General features: G+C 48.2%; 1 protein-coding gene across 1 annotated transcript in view; it reads left to right on the top strand.

Moving 5' to 3' along the window:
- COPS5 (COP9 signalosome subunit 5) overlaps positions 1 to 13,542 on the top strand; it is an 83,597-nt gene extending 70,055 nt beyond the window's left edge. The window contains exons 7-8 of the mRNA XM_063923865.1: positions 10,433 to 10,581; positions 13,240 to 13,542. Of these exons, the coding sequence (XP_063779935.1) occupies positions 10,433 to 10,581; positions 13,240 to 13,324 (234 nt within the window). The 3' untranslated portion in view covers positions 13,325 to 13,542. The remainder of the gene's footprint in view (positions 1 to 10,432; positions 10,582 to 13,239) is intronic.
- Positions 13,543 to 22,228: the final 8,686 nt, after the last annotated feature.

Genomic DNA, 22,228 nt, shown 5'->3' with positions numbered 1-22,228 from the left:
TCCTATTTTTTTTTTCTGCTTCACAATGGTAAAACAGAAGTTATGCTGTGTATGTAATGCTAGATTTTCTCCTAGTTCATCTGGCTCAGTATCATGTAGTCAGTGATCTCAGAATGCTGATATCACTGTGGGGGAGAGTCCAGAGCCCTCCTGGTTGGGGGCTATCAAAACTATGATGTCTGATATGTCATCTCAGCTCACTGCAAATGCCAATAATACCCCTATTACACTTGCAGAAAAATCCCGGGATATTGCACGTGAACGCGCATCATCCCGGGATTTTTGTGAGTGTGACTGGGTACAGGGACAATTTCCGGACGAGCGTCCCGGGATTTCAACCCAGATCTCGACCTGGGTTGAATCCGGGACCGTCCCGGGAAGCTGTGCAGTGTGAACGGGTATACCGGGTCAAGGCAACCCGGCACCCATTCTCTGCATAGGAGGAGGCGGTGCTTGGAGAAGATTATCTCCAAGCACCGCCTCCGGTAGCATCAGCGGTGACGTCACCGACCCGGCAATATGCCGGGTCGGCTCGCTAATGTAAAAGGGTCATTCCTGGGAATGACCCGCCCCTGTGAGTGTAAAAGGGGTATTAGACTCAGGACTGCAACAAGCAGTGGCTTGCCTAACTGCTAAACATCGTCCTCTCAGATACTGATGATGATATACAGGATGATGTGGACCCCATAAGTGGGGATTCCACCCCTACCCAGGGTATTGAACCCCTCATATTGGCTATTAGGGATGTGTTAAAGCTCCCCCTGGAGGATGCTAATACAGGTTGAGAATCCCTTATCCAAAATTCAAAATCCCACATTTTTGGATCCCCTACTGTGATAATGACACATGTATGATATATTTTGGATGGATAGATAGATTACATAGATATATAATTTAATATATCTATATAGGTATCATTATCTCAGTAGGGGAACCAAAAATATGTGATTTTCAATTTTGCATAAGGGATACTCAACCTGTACTCTGCAGTCATTTTTCCTCCCACAAGACAAACTGACAGTCACATTTCCTGATTCCAAGGAATTTGATGACTTATTTTTTATCTGGATTCTTCCAGGCTATTTTAAATATCAGGTGTCAAAGCGGTTTTTGCATACATTCATTCCCCTTTGCCCCTTAAGGCAGAAAATTCTGGGAAGAGTCTCCAGCAGTAGATGTCTGTCTCTCGCCTTTCTAAAAAGGCGGTACTCCCTGCTCCGGGCTCCTTTATAGTAAAGGACCCGGCAGATAGGAAAATTGAGACCACTCTAAAATCTATTTACATTGCTGCAGGTGTTGCTTAAAGGCCGGTCATTGCAGGTTGCTGGATGACACATGCAATTCATTCCTGGGCTAATCAAATTAAGGAAGGTCTCTCGGGTGATATGACCTTAGTTAATACTGTTAATTTCCTGAATCACATTCAGGACATGGCAAGAGTCCTCTGTGACTCCCTTAAAGAGATTGGCAATATTAATGCTAGGACCACAGCCATGGCTGAGTCTGCGCGCAGAGCCATATGGTTGTCGGTGGATTGCTGATGCGGACTCAAAACGTAATGTGGAATATCTTCCCTTCACAGGTGAATGGCTCTTTGGAGGTGAATTGGACGCATGGATTTCCAAAGCTACTGCTGGGAAATCCATGTTTCTCCCTTCGGGGGCTCCACCTGCTAGACGTACCTACCTGGGACCGTCGACTCAGTCCTTTCGGTCCTCCAGATTTCGATCTAGGGCCAGAGGGGCCTCCAACGCAGCTAGAGGCTCCAGAGGAAAACCTTAGAAACCAGCCGTTGCCGGATCTCAGGACCAGAACACCAGTTCTACTGCCGCAAAGCCTTCGGCATGACTGTGCCCTCCTACCCCGAGGGAATATCGTGGTGGGAGCTCGGTTACATCAGTACAGCAACATCTGGGACGGTTCCTGCCATGATGCTTGGGTAAGGGACCTTATCTCTCAGGGTTACAAGCTGGAGTTCGACGGTGCTCCTCCCCAACGATTTTTTAAATCAAGCTTACCAGCTTTGGAAAATATGCGTGGCACGCTACTACTGGCCATAAATGAGTTGGTCCAGTCTTAGGTCATTGTTCCAGTGCCCCTACTACAAGGAGGACTGGGTTACTACTCCAGTCTGTTCGTAGTGCCAAAACTAGACTGGTCTGTGAGACCCATTCTGAATCTGAAGTCCTTGAATCCTTACCTGAAGGTTTTCAAATTCAAGATGGAATCTTTAAGAGCGGTAATCACAGGCCCGTACCAACAGGAATTCCTAGTGTCCCTGGATATCAAAGACGCTTATCTACATATCCCATTTTGGCCTCCTCATCAGGCCTATCTGAGGTTTGCCCTACTGAACGATCACTACCAGTTTCTCTAACGTCCTAGAGGATGCTGGGGACTCCGTAAGGACCATGAGGAATAGACTGGCTCCGCTGGAGATAGGGCACTTTAAGGTGGGCACTGTACATGTATATAACAGAGCCCCCGCCATTTTTTAGTAAGTTTGAGCGGGACAGAAGCCCGCCGCCGAGGGGGCGGGGCTTCTCCCTCAGCACTCACAAGCGCCATTTTCTCTCCACAGCACCGCTGAGAGGAAGCTTCCCGGACTCTACCCTGCTTGGCACACGGTGTAAGGGGGTTTTAAAGTAGAGGGGGGGCACATTATTGGCGTTTACACATTAAGCAGCGCTACTGGGTAAACATTTTGTGTGTTTCTCCTGGGTCATATAGCGCTGGGGTGTGTGCTGGCATACTCTCTCTCTGTCTCTCCAAGGGGCCTTCAGAAAAGAGATTCCCTGTGTGTGTGAAGTGTGTCGATACGTGTGTGTCGATATGTTTGACGAGGAAGGCTCACCTAAGGAGGAGGGGGAGTGCATGATTGTCAGGTTGCCGTCGGCAATGCCGACACCGGACTGGGTGGTTAGGTGGAATGTCTTGAATGCAAATGTAAATTTACTGCATAAACGGTTAGACAAGGCTGAAGCTAGGGATCAGTCAGGTAGCCAGTCCATGCCTGTCCCTGTGGCACCAGGACCGTCGGGGTCTCAAAAACGCACCATATCCCAGATCACTGACATAGATACCGACACAGATACTGACTCTAGTGTCGACTATGAGGATGCAAAATTGCAACCAAAGGTGGCAAAAGGCATTCGTTACATGATTATGGCCATTAAAGAGGTTTTGCATATCACTGAGGAACCCCCTGTCCCTGACACGAGGGTACACATGTATAAAGGGAAAAAGCCTGAGGTCACTTTTCCGTCCTCATTTGAGCCAAGCGAATCTGGGAATCTCCAGATAGGAGACTACAAGTTCCCAAAAGGATTCTTATGGCGTATCCCTTTCCACAAAAGGACAGGATACGATGGGAATCTTCGCCTAAGGTAGACAAGGCGCTGACACGCCTATCCAAGAAGGTAGCACTGCCTTCTCAGGATACGGCTTCCCTCAAGGATCCTGCTGATCATAAGCAGGAGGTTACCATGAAGCACATTTACACACATTCCGGTACTATCGTTAGACCGGCTATGGCATCGGCCTGGGTTTGTAGTGCTGTCGCAGCATGGACAGATTCCTTATCTACGGAACTTGACACCCTAGATAAGGATACCATTCTAATGACCCTAGAGCATATCAAAGATGCTGCTTTATATATGAGGGATGCTCAAAGAGACATTTGTTTACTAAGCTCCAGAATAAATGCTATGTCTATTTCTGCTAGGCGACTCTTGTGGACCCGACAGTGGACGGGGGATGCCGACTCAAAGCGGCATATGGAGCCATTGCCTTACAAGGGGGAGGAGTTGTTTGGAGAAGGCCTCTCGGACCTTGTCTCTACTGCTACGGCCGGTAAATCGAATTTCTTACCTTATGTCCCCCCGCAGCATACCAAAAAGGCACCTCATTATCAAATGCAGTCCTTTTGTTCCAATAAAAGCAAGAAGGTACGGGGATCGTCCTTCCTTGCCAGATGAAAATGCAAGGGAAAAAAGCTGCATGCAGCTAGTTCCCAGGAGCAGAAGTCCTCCCCTACATCTGCAAAGTCCACCGCATGACGCTAGGGCTTCCCGCGTCTTCGCTTTTTCAGCCAGGTCTGGGTTCACTCACAGGTGGATCCCTGGGCTATAGAGATTGTTTCTCAGGGATACAGGCTGGAATTCGAAGACGTGCCTCCTCGCCGGTTTTTCAAATCGGCTCTGCCAGCTTCCCCGTCAGAGAGGGAGTTAGTGTTGTCTGCAATTCAAAAATTGTATCTTCAACAGGTGATAGTCAAAGTTCCTCTTATCCAGCAAGGAAAGGGGTATTACTCAACCCTGTTTGTGGTCCCGAAACCGGACGGTTCGGTCAGGCCCATTTTGAATCTAAAATCCCTGAACTTGTACTTGAAAAAGTTAAAGTTCAAGATGGAATCGCTCAGAGCGGTCATCGCCAGCCTGGAGGGGGGGGGTTGGATGGTGTCCCTGGACATAAAGGATGCATACCTTCATGTTCCGATTTTCCCTCCTCACCAGGCGTTCCTGAGATTTGCAGTACTGGACTGTCATTACCAATTTCAGACGTTGCCGTTTGGGCTTTCCACAGCCCCAAGAATTTTCACCAAGGTAATGGCGGAAATGATGGTGCTCCTGCGCAAGCAGGGGGTCACAATTATCCCATACTTGGACGATCTCCTCATAAAGGCGAGATCTCGGGAGAAGTTGCTGGACAGCGTGTCGCTGTCGGTGAGAATGTTGCAAAGGCACGGCTGGATTCTCAATATACCGAAGTCCCAGCTAGTCCCTACAACGCGTCTGACCTTTCTGGGCCTGATTCTAGACACAGACCAGAAAAAGGTTTTTCTTCCGATGGAAAAGGCTCAGGAGCTCATAGCCCTGGTCAGGAACCTATTAAAGCTAAAAAAGGTTTCAGTGCATCACTGCACGCGTGTCCTGGGGCAGATGGTGGCATCATACGAGGCCATCCCCTTCGGAAGGTTCCATGCGAGGTCCTTTCAATGGGAACTACTGGACAAATGGTCCGGGTCCCATTTACAAATAAATCAAAGGATCACCCTGTCTTCCAGAGCCAGAGGATCTCTCCTGTGGTGGCTGCACAGTGCTCACCTCCTAGAAGGCCGCAGGTTCGGAATTCAGGACTGGATCCTGGTGACCACGGACGCAAGCCTCCGGGGTTGGGGAGCAGTCACACTGGGAAGAAATTTCCAAGGTCTCTGGTCAAATCTAGAGACTTGTCTCCACATCAACGTCCTGGAGTTGAGAGCCATATACAACGCCCTACGCCAAGCGGAGGCATTGCTTCGGAACAACCGGTTCTGATTCAGTCGGACAATGTCACAGCAGTGGCTCATGTAAACCGCCATGGCGGCACAAGGAGCAGAGTGGCCATGGCAGAAACGACCAGGATTCTTCGCTGGGCGGAAGTCAATGTAAGCGCCCTAGCGGCAGTATTCATCCCTGGGGTGGACAACTGGGAAGCGGACTTCCTCAGCAGACACGACCTGCATCCGGGAGAGTGGGGACTTCATCTAGAAGTCTTCGCACAGATCGTGGGTCAGTGGGGACTGCCTCAGATAGACATGATGGCGTCCCGTCTCAAGAAAAAGTTAAAGCGGTATTGCGCCAGGTCAAGAGACCCTCAGGCGGTAGCGGTGGACGCTCTAGTGACACCTTGGGTGTTCAGGTCGGTCTATGTGTTCCCTCCTCTTTCTCTCATACCCAAGGTGTTGAGAATAATAAGACTAAGCAGAGTCAGGACAATCCTCATTGTTCCAGATTGGCCACGAAGGACTTGGTATCCGGATCTGCAAGAGTTGCTCACAGAAGATCCGGGGCCTCTTCCTCTAAGACAGGACCTGCTGCAGCAGGGGCCCTGTCTGTTCCAAGACATACCGCGGCTGCGTTTGACAGCATGGCGGTTGAACGCCGGATCCTAGCGGAAAAAGGTATTCCGGAGGAGGTCATCCCTATGCTAATAAAAGCTAGGAAGGACGTGACATTGAAACATTATCACCGTATATGGCGAAAATATGTTTCTTGGTGTGAGGCCAGGGCTGCTCCTACGGAGGAGTTCCATTTGGGTCGTCTGCTTCACTTCCTGCAATCAGGAGTGGATTTGGGCCTAAAATTAGGGTCCATAAAGTTCCAAATTTCGGCCTTGTCCATTTTCTTTCAAAAAGAATTGGCTTCTCTTCCTGAAGTACAGACATTCGTGAAGGGGGTGCTGCATATTCAGCCTCCTTTTGTACCTCCGGTGGCGCCGTGGGATCTTAATGTGGTATTAAGTTTCCTCAGGTCACCTTGGTTTGAGCCACTCAAAACAGTGGAGTTGAAATATCTCACTTGGAAAGTGGTCATGTTGTTGGCCTTGGCTTCGGCAAGGCGTGTTTTGGAATTGGCAGCTTTATCACATAAAAGCCCCTACCTGTTTTTTCACGTGGATAGGGCAGAGTTGAGGACGCGTCCTCCGTTTCTGCCAAAAGTGGTCTCATCTTTTCAAATGAACCAACCTATTGTCGTTCCTGTGGCTACACGGGACTTGGATGTGGTCAGGGCTTTGAAGATTTATGTGACCAGAACAGCTAGGATCAGGAAGACTGAAGCTCTGTTTGTTCTGTATGCAGCCAACAAAGTTGGCGCTCCTGCTTCAAAGCAGACTATTACTCGCTGGATCTGTAACACGATTCAGCAGGCGCATTCTACGGCGGGATTGCCATTGCCTAAATCGCTTAGGGCCCATTCCACTAGGAAGGTGGGCTCTTCTTGGGCGGCTGCCCGAGGGGTCTCGGCACTACAACTATGCCGAGCTGCTACTTGGTCGGGGTCAAACACCTTTGCAAAGTTCTATAAGTTTGATACCCTGGCTGAGGAGGACCTCCTGTTTGCTCAATTGGTGCTGCAGAGTCATCCGCACTCTCCCGCCCGTTTGGGAGCTTTGGTATAATCCCCATGGTCCTTACGGAGTCCCCAGCATTCTCTAGGACGTTAGAGAAAATAAGATTTTACTTACCGGTAAATCTATTTCTCGTAGTCCGTAGAGGATGCTGGGCGCCCATCCCAAGTGCGGACTTCTTCTGCAAGACTTGTATATAGTTATTGCTTACATAAGGGTTATGTTATAGTTTCATCGGTTTGAACCGAGACTATGTTGTTGTTCATGCTGTTAACTTGGTAGTTTATCACAGGTTATACGGTATGATTGGTGTGGCTGGTATGAATCTTGCCCTTGGATTAACTAAAATCCTTTCCTCGTACTGTCCGTCTCCTCTGGGCACAGTTTCCCTAACTGAGGTCTGGAGGAGGGGCATAGAGGGAGGAGCCAGTGCACACCCAGAATCCAAAGTCTTTCTTAAAGTGCCCTATCTCCTGCGGAGCCCATCTATTCCCCATGGTCCTTACGGAGTCCCCAGCATCTTCTACGGACTACGAGAAATAGATTTACCGGTGAGTAAAATCTTATTTTCAGGCATTACCCTTCGGCCTGTCTACAGCTCCGAGGGTGTTCACGAAGGTGATGGCGGAAATTATGTTTCAACTCAGGGTCCAGGGGATCAATGTAATTCCATACCCGGACGATCTCTTGATAAAAGCGAGTTCCAGAGAGCTTCTGTTGCTCCACATAGATCGCACTATCCAACTTCTGTCGCACCACGGGTGGATCCTCAATCTGCAGAAGTCCCACCTGGAACCTTCTCAGCGGCTCCTGTTTCTGGATACTGTAGCACAGAAAGTGTTCCTCCCAGAGGACAAAGTGAGAACACTTCAAGAAATGGTTCGCATGGTGCTCCGACCTTCTCGAATCTCCATTCATCTTTGCATTAAATTGTTGGGAAAGGTGGTGGCTTTGTAGAAGGCGATTCAATTCGGAAGGTTTCATGCCAGACCATTCTAAATGGACATCCTGAACAAGGGGTCCGGTTCCCCTCTTCAGATGCATCAGATGATTCGACTGTCACCTCAGGCCAGACTTTCTCTCCTGTGGTGGCTACAGTCCTCCGACCTGCTGGGAGGTTGACGCTTTGGGATTCAGGATTGGATCCTCCTTACGAAGGATGCGAGTCTGAGAGGATGGGGAGATGTCACCCAAGGGGACCTACTTCCGATCAACATTCTGGAACTTCAGGCTATCTACTATGCTCTGATTCTGATAGAGGCATCCCCTCTACTCCGGGATCAGGTGGTCCAGGTGCAGTCGGACAACGCCACAGCGTTGGCATACATCAATCGACAAGGAGGGACAAAAAGCAGGGCCTGCATGCGAGAAGTGTCCAGCATACCCTCTGGACAGAAAGAAATGAAGGAGCACTGTCCGCAATCTTCATTCCGGGAGTGGACAACTGGGAAGCGGACTTCCTAAGTCGACACGACCTCCATCCGGGGGAGTGGGGACTACACCCTCAGGTATTTCAACAGATCGACAGGTGGGTATGCCCACAGGTCGAATTGATGGCCTCTCGTCTCAACAAGAAGCTTTGCTGCTATTGCTCACAAACCAAGGACCCTCAGGCGAGCGCAGTTGATGCGCTGACATAGCCTTGGCCTTACCAGCTGGTCTACCGGTTTTCTGCGATTCCGCTGATCCCAAGGGTGCTCAAGTGGATCAGACATCAAACAGTGGAAGCAATCTTGATTGGCCCCAAAGAGCGTGGTACGCGGCTCTTCTGCACATGTTCGTAGAGGACCCTTGGCCTCTATTGACGGCATGGAAGTTGACCGGAACATCCTAGCTCACAAAGGGCTTTCCAAAAAGGTTATTGCTACTATGGTGCAAGCCAGAAAACCTGTGACGTCAAAACACTATCATCATATCTGGCGGAGATATGTCTCTTGGTGCGAGGAACGCACATATCCCTCTGCAGAATTCAACTTGGGAAATTTCCTACGGTTCCTGCAGGCTGGAGTGGATAAAGGCTTACGTCTGGGATCCATTAAGGTCCAGATTTCAGCTCTTTCCATCTTCTTCCAGAAGAAGTTCAGACCTTCTTGCAAGGGATGCTTCACATACAACCTCCATTCGTGCCGCCTACGGCACCTTGGGATCTGGATGTAGTGTTGCGCTTTCTACAGTCCTCCTGGTTTGAACCTCTGATGACGGTAGAAGATAAGTACCTCACGTGGAAACAGTGATGTAACTGGCCCTGGCTTCTGCTAGGCATGTCTCAGAATTGGGGGGCCTTGTCGTGCAAAAGTCCATACTTGGTCTTTTATGAGTACAGAGAGGACTAGACAGCAGAACCTGCCGAAGGTGGTCTCCGCGTTTCATTTGAATCAACCTATTGTGATTCCATCCAGTTCTGACACTTCTGCTCCTCTGGAGGCAATGGATGCTGTGCGAGCCTTGAAAATCTATGTCAAGAGAACGGCTCGGATCAGAAAGACGGATTCCTTGTTCGTGCCCTATGATGCGCAGAAAAAGGGGTGCCCTGCTTTTAAGCAGTCCATTGCTTAGAAGCCTATGCGTCGGCAGCCTTACCTGTTCCACAGTCTCTCAAGGCCCACTCTACAAGATCGGTGGGCTCTTCCTGGGCGGCTGCCCGTGGAGTCTCGGCCCTTCAACTATGTCGAGCTGCTACCTGGTCGGGGAAGAACACCTTTGTGAAGTTCTACAAGTTTGATACCCTGGCCAAAGAGGATACCCAGTTTGGGCAGGCGGTGCTGCAGATGTCTCTGCACGTTCCCACCCGTTCTGGAAGCTTTGGGACATCCCCATCGTACTAATCTGTCCCCAATATCCCTCATGGATGCTAGAGAAAATAGGATTTTAAATACCTACCGGTAAATCCTTTTCTCGTAGTCCTGTGCGGTGACTTTCTGCAGGTTCTCTGTTATGTGTTCCTGTTCAGCTGTTGCTGTTAATGTTGCCAGATGTTGCTGGCTAAGTTTTATGTTGGTGTGCTGGTGTGAAAATATCACCACACTTGTTGTGTTCCTTCTCTCAAGTATGTAATTCTCCTACGGGCACTGTTCTACCTATAACTGAGCTGTAGGAAGAGCCAGCACACCCAGTTGAAGAAATTTAAAGTGCACTGGCTCCTTTGGACCCGTCTATACCCCACCGTACTAATCTGTCCCCAATATCCCTTATGGACTACGGGAAAAGGATTTACCGGTAGGTATTTAAAATCCTATTTTACCATACCAGCTGTTGCTACCAATAACGTGATTCACAGCAAACAGCCATGCGATTGTGACTGTTGAAATGCTGGCCATGTCAGTGAGCAGCTCAGAAGAGACCCAACACCACTGCTCATAGCGGGTCCCATATAGTTACTGAGATATTACTATATGGATACCATTTATTTATTTTTTCCAGAGAACATCATGGAAGCCTTCTGTGTTTTGTTTATCTTTTTCGGTCAAACTTAGTCTTTAATTATATATTTTAATATGTATATGGTCATCCAATGCTAATATATTTTGTTTCATACCTGTAGAATGCTGACTACACAACAGGACAAGTATTTGACTTGTCTGAAAAGCTAGAGCAATCTGAAGCCCAGCTTGGCCGTGGAAGTTTTATGCTTGGCTTAGAAACACATGATAGAAAGTCTGAAGACAAACTCGCCAAAGCTACAAGAGACAGGTATGTTATGATTGGTGTCCATGGCAAATCAGGTCGTAGCATGCATTTATTGCGTGATGTGATTGCAGTAGTTGGAGCTGACCATGTTCCAAGGCCCGGTTACAGAATTGTCTAAGGGCCTAATTCAGAATTGATCGCAGCAGCACATTTGTTAGCAGTTGGGCAAAACCAAGTGCACTGCAGGTGGGGGAGATATAACGTGTGCAGAGAGAGTTAGATTTGGGTGGGGTGTATTCAAACTGAAATCTAAATTGCAGTGTAAACATAAATCAGCCAGTATTTACCCTGCACAGAAACAAAATAAAGCAGCCAATATTTACCCTGCACAGAAACAAAATAACCCACCCAAATCTAACTCTCTCTAGGCGTTATATCTGCCCCCTCTGCCGTACACATTGTTTTGCCCAACTGCTAACAAATTTGCTGCTGCGATCAACTCTGAATTACCCCCTAAGTCACATTTCTCCCCTTGCATTGTTTGAAAATGTGTAAACTTGAACGTATAAGGATCATTTGACACTACTACTACTACTACTGTTTATAAAAGCATATGAAGGAGTTTGATTTTGACCAGGGCACAAACTGTCTGGAATTTACATGTGCTCAAAATATCTGTGCTGCAGTTTCAACCCGCAGTCCAAAAACTTGCTGGTTGGTTATTTGCCTCTGGCTAAAGTGACCCTTGTGTTGTGTAGTGGTTACTTCTGTTCCACGATATATACAGTACAAATAATGCATCGACACTGCAATCACAACAGATGCCACTCCTTTGTATGCAATACACACGGTAAAATAATGTACTTCCTGATATATAATCTATACAATACAGGGGACTATTATTGATTTCACTGCAGATTATTATTCTTGCAACCTGCGAGGTGTGCTCGCAGAAAACAGTGCTGGATACCCAATAAACATCTACTCAACTAATTGATCACAACAGTAAAATCAGTCAGAAGGTGACGGCTGCAGGCCTATGTGTGTGATCATCTTCCAAATGCACTACCTCATATGTTAATGATTGCTCGTATACGCTTTATCCATCCATGTGTGCGCAGGCAGCAGGACTGTCCTGTGTAGTTGGCTTAAACTACGTAAAAATATATGTTTAAAGTCAGTGGCAGTTGTCGTTACATGAAAGTACTGAGACGCTGCACAATATGAGGCATTGTGGGTGTGCAAGGAGAGGACCCTATTTGAGGGAATGGAGGACCCCCGTAATATTGCCCAATAATTTAAAAAAAATTCTTAATATATTTGCATATATCTAGATGGTGAACAAGAGACATCTTGTCCTCCTAACTGCGGCATCTGCCCTTCTCTGCTCTGCAATCTTCTCCCTATTGTGTCTACCTTTATCCTATCCAGGGGTACTCAACACGCTGCCCTCCAGCTGTTGTGGAACTACACATCCCAGCATACCCTGCCATAGTTGTGTTATTCAGGTATGGTAATACTGTGGCAGAGCATGCTGGGATGTGTAGTCCCACAACAGCTGGAGCACCACATGTGGAATACCCTTGCTCTCTATATAGAGTGAGATTGTGAGTATACTCCTCTCCCCTTTCTCTTCTTTACATCATTATGCTAATTACTTATTGTAATTATACATCTATGAATGCGTTTACTTGTCTTTATGTCCATTACTTGTTATCCACTTTTTTCCCCTTGCACTGCACTTCAGAATCCTTGTGATCACTAAAAAAAATAAGTGGCGAGCGCCTTTCATTCCAATATATTGGTTAGTACATGGGACTTCAACCTGCGGCCCTCCATTTGCTGTGGAATTCTACACCCCAGCATGCCCTGCCTTAGTTTTAGCGTGCCTTAATGGCAAAACTGTGGAAGGGTATGCTGGGATGTGTAGTTCCGTAGCAGCTGGAGGGGCCACGGGTGTCTGTATACAGCTGTGTACAGTGCAGAGAGCACAGCAGGGAAAAGATTGAAAAATTCCTTTAAGGCTTGGGTACACAATTGGCTCTGTGCACCCACTATATCGTCCGATCCAGTGGATCGGACGATTTATCGTTCACATCATCCAGTGTGTATTCACTATATCGTTAACAATGAGCACTACCGCGGGTCGTTAACAATATCTTAAGTTTACACTTGAAATCTAAAGCTATTGTACAAGACTGGATGTGGCCGGGTAACGTCATACAATATAGCAAACAATATAGTTCAGTGTGTATGAACGATATTGTTGCGGGAGGGAAAAGTTGCACAATGTCACGTCTGATGTGCATCAGTAAAGGGCCCCATACACTAGAGCGATAATGCCCGATTTCAGCCCAATTCGGGCATTCGGCCCAATATATTGGGTGAAATCGGGCATTTTTGAGGTGTCTCTGGGCCAATCCGTTTTGCGTTCCCGTGAGCATCGGATCGGATCCTCCAGATTGAATGTGTTGCACATTCAATCAGGTCCGACCTGGGGGCATGGCTGGGATCGCCCAGGATACAGCATCCGATGTATCTTGGCCGATCCTGCCCCCGGGAGGCTACCGGGGTGATCGCCTTCGACATCAGGTCGGACAAGTGTATGCGGCCCTTAAGTGTCTACCCAGCCTGATACGCATTTTTCCAAATCTTTATAATTGCACTGTGACACCTATTGTTCCATTGTTTAGTAATGCTTTGTACTGTTGTATTTTTCAGCTGCAAGACCACAATTGAAGCAATCCATGGCTTGATGTCACAAGTGATTAAGGATAAACTGTTTAACCAGATTAACACGTTTTAGACTTTTAACCCTTTATGTTATTTCGCTTGTTCTGATGTTTCATGTATTAATAAGTTGCTTCTTTTATGCAGAAGCTGTAAAAGTCATAAGGTAGCACTTCTTTCCTTTTGTCTCAAGAACTGAAAGCATATGACATGTATTGCAACTTCTCAGCAATAACTCAATGTTGTAAATTTGGTTACTTTCTGGGTGAATTAAACCTCAGTGAAACTGTTCAAGACTTTGATTACTTTATTTGAAATATAACTTTATTTGGCAAACCTCTTGTTTAATGGTCTGTAGAAGCATCTGGAAAATTGATTTACTAAATTAATTTACAGAGATTATCTATAAACACGTAGTTTTCTGCAGTTCCCACACAACTGTCTACATGATTTAATTACATTATGTCCGTTTCTTTGAAACGTTGATATCAAATGATGTAATATTACATTTAATCTTATAATAGGATTTTAATTACAGGTAAATCCTTTTCTCGTAGTCCGTAGAGGATGCTGGGGTCCACATTTGTACCATGGGGGTATAGACGGGTCCACTAGGAGCCACTGGCACTTTAAGAGTTTGAGAGTGTGGGCTGGCTCCTCCCTCTATGTCCCTCCTACCAGACTCCGTCTCGAAACAGTGCCTGAGGAGATGGACAACTTTGAGACAAAGGATTTTACACAGATAGTGGCGAGATTCACACCAGCTCACACATACAAGGCAAACCAAGCTAACTCGCTTGAAACATCAGCAACGGCTGAACAATATTACTTAACCAAGTAACAAAACCGTACTAAACCAGAGCCCTTACAACATCCAAGGACTTTGATGAAATTGAGGAGTCCGTAGCAACTGGCACCACAATAGGTTGGTTGATATGAAATGCCGACACAACCTTCGGAAGGAACTGACGTGTCCGGAGCTCAGCTCTATCTTCATGGAAGATCAAGTAGGGGCTCTTACAAGACAAAGCCCCCAGTTCTGACACACTTCTAGCAGAAGCTAAGGCCAACAAAGTGACAGCCTTCCATGTGAGAAACTTGACCTCAACCTCCTGTAGAGGCTCGAACCAATCCGATTGGAGAAACTGCAGCACCACGTTAAGATCCCATGGTGCCCTAGGCAGCACAAAGGGAGGCTGGATGTGCAGAACCCCTTTTCAAAAAGGTCTGAACCTCAGGGAGGGAAGCTACTGTTTCTGGAAGAAAATGGATAGGGCCAAAATCTGGACCTTTACGGATCCCAACCTCAGGCCCATATCCACACCTGCTTGCAGGAAAAGGAGAAACCGTCCCAGTTGAATCTCCACCGTAGGAAACTTCTTGGATTCACACCAAGATGCATATTTTTTTACAAATACGATGGTAATGTTTAGACGTTACTCCTTTCCTAGCCTGTATCAGGGTAGGAATAACCTTGATCGGAATGCCCTTCCGAGCTCATATCTGGCGTTCAACCTCCGTGCCATCAAACGTAACCGCAGTAAATCTTTATAAGCGAACGGCCCCTGCTGCAGCAGGTCCTCCCGAAGAGGAAGAGGCCTCGGCTCTACTAGCAGTAGATCCAGAAGATCCGCGTACCAAGCCCTTCTTGGCCAGTCCGGAGCAATGAAGATTGCCTGAACTCTTGTTCTCCTTATGAGTTTTAGAACTCTTGGAAAGAGTGGAAGTGGAGGAAACACGTACACCAACTGGAACACCCATGGAGTCACTAAGGTGTCCACCGCCACGGCTTGCGGGTCCCTCGACCTGGAACAATACCGCCGAAGCTTCCTGTTGAGACGAGAGGCCATCATGTCTATTTGAGGTACACCCCGAAGATCTGTTACCTCTGTGAACCCCTCCGGATGGAGATAGTCTGCTGAGGAAGTCCGCTTCCCAGTTATCTACTCCCGGTATGAAGATTGCTGACAGCGCCAACGTGTGTTTTTTCTGCCCAGAGGATGATTCTCGTTACCTCTGACATTGCAGCTCTGCTCTTCGTTCCGCCCTGTCGGTTTATGTAAGCCACTATTGTTACATTGTCCGACTGCACTTGAATGGCTCGACTTCGCAGAAGATGGGCCGCTTGGAGAAGACCGTTGTAGATGGCTCTTAGTTCCAGAATGTTTATTGGTAGGCTGGATTCCAGGCTTGACCACCTTCCTTGGAAGGTTTCCCCCTGAGTGACTGCGCCCCAGCCCCGGAGACTTGCATCCATGGTTAGAAGGATCCAGTCCTGAATCCCGAACCTGCGGCCCTCCAGAAGGTGAGGTAGTTGTAGCCACCAGAGGAGTGAAATCCTGGCTTTTGGCGACAGACGTATTCTCTGGTGCATGTGTAGATGAGATCTTGACCACTTGTCCAGGAGATCCAGTTAGAAGGGCTGAGCATGAAACTTTCCGTATTGTAGAGCCTTGTAAGAGGCCACCATCTTCCCCAGAAGGCGAATGCACTGATGAACCCGAAACCCGGGCTGGCTTCAGGACATCCCGGCCATTGTTTGTATCACCAATGCTTTTTCCCCCGGAAGACACACCCTCTGCACGTCTGTGTCGAGGATCATTCCCAGAAAAGACAACCTCCTGGTCGGCTCCAAATGTGATTTTGGAAAAATCAGGATCTAACGGTGTTCCCTGAGCATATGAGTCGTGAGAACAATGGACTGCAACAACATCTCCCTGGACGCTACCTTTATCAGCAGATCGGCCAGATATGGGATTATGTTCACCCCCTGTATGCGGAGGAGAACCATCATCTCTGCCATCACCTTGGTGAACACCCTAGGTGCTGTGGAGAGGCCGAACGGTAGTGCCCCAAATCGGAATGTGGAGGTACGCATCCTTGATATCCAGGGATATCAGAAACTCTCCCTCCTCCAGACATGAAATCACTGCTCTGAGAGACTCCATTTTGAATTTCAAAATTTGACCGAACCATCTGGTGTCGGAACCACGAAAAGGTTTGAATAATGACCCTTGTTTTGCATATGAGGTGAAACTGGGACAATGACCTGTGATTTTCCCAATTTTAGGATGGCTTCCTGTAGGATAGCACTGTCTGTCGGCAAAGCTGGCAAGCCTGATTTGAAGAATCTGTGAGGCGGGAGTTCTTGAAACTCCAGTCTTTATCGCTGGGACACAATATCCTGTACCCATGGATCCAGGCCAGATGACACCCAGGCGTGGCTGAAACGTCTGAGTCTCGCACCCACCAGCCCGTCCTCCAGGCTTTGAGGTCCACCATCATGTTGAGGATTTTGAGGAACCAGAAGCAGGTCTTTGGTCCTGGGAGCCTGCTTGTGCAGGCTTTTGGGATTTTGCCCGACCACCTCTAAAGAAAGTGGTAGAAGTCTTGGGCTTTTTTGTCTTCGAGGTCCGAAAGGACTGCTGCACAGCTGAAGAAACGGTTTCTTCATAGAAGGAGTAGCAGAGGGAAGGAAAGGTGACTTACCCGCGGTTGCCGTGGAAATCCAAGCATCCAACGCTGCCCCAAATAGAGCCTGACCTGTGTAGGGTAGGTTCTCCACACTTCTCCTGGATTCCGCGTCTGCAGACCATTCGCGTAGCCAGAGTCCCCTGCAAGCTGATACCGACATGGAGGATATCCGTGCAGTCAGCGTACCCAGGTCTTTCATGGATTCCACCATGAACCCCGCAGAATCCTGTATGTGACGTAAAAACAATTCAATGTCACTTGTATCCATTGCATCCAAATCCTCTAGTAATCTGCCTGACCACTTTACTATGGCTTTAAAAATCCATGCGCAGGCAATAGTGGGCTTTAAGGCCACTCCTGAAGTAGTGTATATGGATTTGAGCGTAGTGTCAATCTTACGATCAGCCGGTTCTTTCAACGCGGTAGAACCAGGGACAGGTAAAACCACCTTTTCAGACAGTCTGGAGACAGATGCGTTAACAATTGGTGGGTTTTCCCATTTTTTCCTATCTTCCTCAGGGAAGGGAAATGCAACCAGAACTCGTTTTGGGATCTGGAATTTTTTCTCCGGGTTTTCCCAGGCTTTTTCAAATATAGCGTTTCATTCTTTAGACGTGGGAAAGGTTAGCGGGGCTTTCTTATTATCAGTGAAGTAAGCCTCCACAACCTGCTACGGTGTAGTGTCATTAATGTTTAACACATCTCTAATGGCCTCAATCATGAGCTGCACCCCCTTTGCAAGGGAGGCCTCCCCCCTCAGTATATCCCCATCACCGTCCCCTGTATCAGAGTCAGTATCCGTGTTGACTTGCATTTTTTGGGCAAGAGCACACTTTTGGGGGCATATACCAGGGGATTTAGACGAGGTAGTGGGAGTTGAATATGACACAACCTCTACAGATTGTTTTAAAACCTGTGTTTCAGTCTCATAATGAGCTCTCCTAGATGAAATCTGGGATATCATCCCATTAATAGAAGCCACCCACTGGGGTTCGGATTCAGAAGGCTGAGACAGTATATTGCATTCCTGAGTACATGGAATAGACTCCTCTGGAGAAGATACATACTCTGCAGCACAAGACACAGAGTCCCAGGACATTGTAATGTGAGATATATAACATACATACACACACACACAGGAAAATGTCAGACACAGTTTCGCCCAAGTACCTTCAGAGAGAGACAGAGTTCAGGAGCCAGCACACACAGCGCCCTGTAGGCAGTTATAATAATAAGAGGCTGGCGCTGACTGAGAAACCTTAATAGATTACTTAGTTAATGGTGTAACTAAAACACTCCTCCCCCCCACCCTTCTACACCCCCTGTTCCCGTACAGGATAGCTGGAGTGATGTGGAGGGTCAGCGCTCCCTGTCAGCGTTTGTGTTTGATCTGCAAGGAGAAAATGGTGCTGAAGAGTGCTGGATCCGCTCTGAGGAGAAGCTCCGCCCCCTTGTAATGGCACGTCTTCCTGCACTTTTAAATCTTTATACTGGCCGGAGGTAATAAACGCTGGCAGTAGACAGAGTTCCTGAAAGCTAGTGACCAGTTTGTAGGGTATAGCGCTGACCCAGGGCGCCCCTCACAGCGCCGCACTGTCTGCCTCTGAGCCCTCCGGAGTGTAGCGTCAGCGTTGCGCTCCTACCCTGATGCCGCTATTCTCACCAGCTCCCCGCTTGTCGGGTCACCGGTGTCCTACTCACCACCGTGATCTTCTGGCTCTGTTAGGGGGTGGTGGCATGCTGCAGGAGCGAGCGGTCGCCTCTGGGGCTTGCGATCATCACCCTCAGGAGCTCAGTGTCCTGTCAACGGAGATAGTGGCCATTAACCTCAAGGGTTGGACACTACTCCCCCCTAAGTCCCACGAAGCAGGGAGGCTGTTGCCAGCAGCCTCCCTGTGCCTAACATCTCTTAAAAAAATTAAAAAAAAAACTAGAAAAGCTCTAGGAGCTCCCCTAGCTGTGACCGGCTCCACCGGGCACATTTTCTAAACTGAGTCTGGTAGGAGGGGCATAGAGGGAGGAGCCAGCGCACACTGTTAAACTTTTAAAGTGCCCATGGTTCCTGGTGGACCCGTCTATAACCCATGGTACTAATTTGGACCCCAGCATCCTCTAGGATGTAAGAGAAATTAGGTTCACACTTGTCCAGTCATACTTCAGATGTGATTTTACTTTTGGTCACACAAGGTACCAGTCCCGAGCAAAGTGCCGATTCGTGTGCAGACACCTACAATTTAACTTGCAATACACAAAACTCATCTGTCTAAAATATGCTGAAAAGACACAAGGCGGCTCTGCTACTGACAAGATTGTGCACAAGCATTGGCTGAAACTAGGTGCAGATTTCACATGTTCATTATTATACCATCACATCTGATGAATATTCGGAAGCCCATAAAACCTGATATTCAGCTGCGACATGTTTTCAGATAAAACTTGACCAGTGGTGCGTACACACTCTTAATGTCAGGGCCATCTTAACATATAGGCACACTGGGCCTCGCTGTTCTAGTGGCCTTCAAGCAGTTGTGCGCTAGGCCGGGGGCACCTGTCCCCTGGGCTGGTGCCGCCAAAGCTATTTAGGAGGCAGGTAGAGAATGCTGCTCCAGTCACTCTGTGAATTATACCCAATCAAAGCAGCCAGGCAGCTTTCTCTACCTTCCTGCCAGTCTGCAGCCAGACAGTGAATGGCTGTCAGCATGCTGATTGGCGGATGGCTGTAGCTATCCACCAATCAGTGTTGACAGTCACTCACTGTATGGAAGCATGTGAAGAGATGGTGTGGGACCACCGGAGGGGTAGGTTATGACTTATTCCTGTGAATGGGTAGGTGGGGGCCCTAGCACATTGCTTTGTCCTGTGCCTACAATCCTGTTAAGACAGTCCTGCTTAAGGTATCTCATGAATAGGTCGTGAATCTAAAGAACTGTTCGCTGATTGTACACAGCTTTACAGTGGGCTAGTGATGCTAAAGAATACATATTATGACATTACATCTCTTTCTCTGACGTCCTAGTGGATGCTGGGAACTCCGTAAGGACCATGGGGAATAGCGGCTCCGCAGGAGACTGGGCACAAAAGTAAAAGCATTAGGACTACCTGGTGTGCACTGGCTCCTCCCCCTCTGACCCTCCTCCAAGCCTCAGTTAGATTTTTGTGCCCGGCCGAGAAGGGTGCACACTAGGGGCTCTCCTGATCTTCTTAGTGAAAAGTTTAGTTTTAGGTTTTTTATTTTCAGTGAGACCTGCTGGCAACAGGCTCACTGCATCGAGGGACTAAGGGGAGAAGAAGCGAACTCACCTGCGTGCAGAGTGGATTGGGCTTCTTAGGCTACTGGACACCATTAGCTCCAGAGGGACCGAACACAGGCCCAGCCTCGGAGCTCGGTCCCGGAGCCGCGCCGCCGGCCCCCTTACAGAGCCAGAAGCAAGAAAAGGTCCGGAAAAATCGGCGGCAGAAGACATCAGTCTTCAACAAGGTAGCGCACAGCACTGCAGCTGTGCGCCATTGTTACTCAGGCACACTTCACACTCCGGTCACTGAGGGTGCAGGGCGCTAGGGGGGGGCGCCCTGAGCAGCAATGTAAAACACCTTGGCTGGCATAAATACACCACATATAACCCCCAGGGCTATATGGGTGTATTTTAACCCCTGCCAGATTCCACAGAAAAACGGAAGAAAAGGCCGCCGAGAAGGGGGCGGAGCCTATCTCCTCAGCACACTGGCGCCATTTTCTCTCACAGCTCCGTTGGAGGGAAGCTCCCTGGCTCTCCCCTGCAGTTACTACACTACAGAAAGGGGTTAAAAAAGAGAGGGGGGCACTAATTAGGCGCAGTATAACAATACAGCAGCTATAAGGGGAAAAACACTTATATAAGGTTATCCCTATATATATATATATATATATATATATAGCGCTCTGGTGTGTGCTGGCATACTCTCCCTCTGTCTCCCCAAAGGGCTAGTGGGGTCCTGTCCTCTATTAGAGCATTCCCTGTGTGTGTGTCGGTACGTTGTGTCGACATGTATGAGGAGGAAAATGAGGTGGAGGCGGAGCAATTGCCTGTAACAGAGATGTCACCCCCTAGGGAGTCGACACCTGAGTGGATGAGCTTATGGAAGGAATTATGTGACAGTGTCAGCTCTTTACAAAAGATTGATGACATGAGACGGCCGGCGACTCAGTCTGTGCCTGTCCAGGTGTCTCAAAAGCCATCTGGGGCTCTAAAACGCCCGTTACCGCAGATGGCAGATACAGACGCCGACACGGATACTGACTCCAGTGTCGACGATTAAGAGACAAATGTGACTTCCAGTAGGGCCACACGTTACATGATTGAGGCTATGGAAAATGTTTTTTACACATTTCTGATAATACCAGTACCACTAAAAAGGGTATTATGTTGGGTGAGAAAAAACTGCCTGTAGTTTTTCCTGCATCTGAGGAATTAAATGAAGTGTGTGATGATGCGTGGGTTTCCCCCGATAAAAAAGTTATTGGCATCATACCCCTTCCCGCCAGAGGATAGGGCACGTTGGGAAACACCCTTTAGGGTGAATAAAGCGCTCACACGCTTGTCTAAACAGGTGGCACTACCGTCCCCGGATACGGCCGCCTTTAAGGTACCTACTGACAGAAAGTAGTAAAATATCCTAAAATGTATATACACTCACACGGGTGTGATACTGCGACCAGCAATCGCCTCAGCCTGGATGTGCAGTGCTGGGGTGGCTTGGTCGGATTCCCTGACTGACAATGTTGATATCCTAGATAGGGACAGTATATTACTAACTATAGAGCATTTAAAAGATGCATTTCTATATATGCGTGATGCACAGAGGGATATTTGCCGACTGGCATCAAGAGTAAGTGCGCTGTCCATTTCTGCCAGAAGAAGGTTATGGACAAGACAGTGGTCAGGTGATGCTGATCCCAATAGGCATATGGAAGTATCGCCTTATAAAAGGGAAGAGTTATTTGGGGTAGGTCTAACAGACCTGGTGGCCACGGCAACGGCTGGAAAATCCACATTTTTACCTCAGGTAGCTTCTCAACCTAAGAAGACGCCGTATTATCAGGCCCAGTCCTTTCGGCCCCATAAAGCGGGCAAAAGGCGCCTCATTTCTGCCCCATGGCAGAGGGAGAGGAAAAAGGCTGCAGCAAACAGCCAATTCCCACAAAAGCCCTCTCCCGCCTCCGCAAAGTCCTCAGCATGACGCTGGGGCCTTACAAGCGGTCTCAGGCACGGTGGGGGCCCGTCTCAAGAAATTCGAGACGTCTTCCCCTCGCCGTTTCATGAAGTCTGCTTTACCGACGTCTCCCTCAGACAGGGAGACAGTATTGCAAGCCATTCACAGGCTGTATTCCCAGCAGGTGATAATCAAGGTAGCCCTCCTGCAACAGGGAAAGGGGTACTATTCCACACTATTGGTGGTACCGAAGCCGGACGGCTCGGTGAGACCAATTTTAAATGTAAAATCCTTGAACACTTACATACAAAGGTTC

This window comes from Pseudophryne corroboree, chromosome 5 (assembly GCF_028390025.1).
Source record: "Pseudophryne corroboree isolate aPseCor3 chromosome 5, aPseCor3.hap2, whole genome shotgun sequence".
Classification (NCBI taxonomy): domain Eukaryota; kingdom Metazoa; phylum Chordata; class Amphibia; order Anura; family Myobatrachidae; genus Pseudophryne; species Pseudophryne corroboree.
The sequence above is the reverse complement of the archived record's forward strand: the minus strand, read 5'-3'. Positions and strand labels throughout refer to the sequence as shown.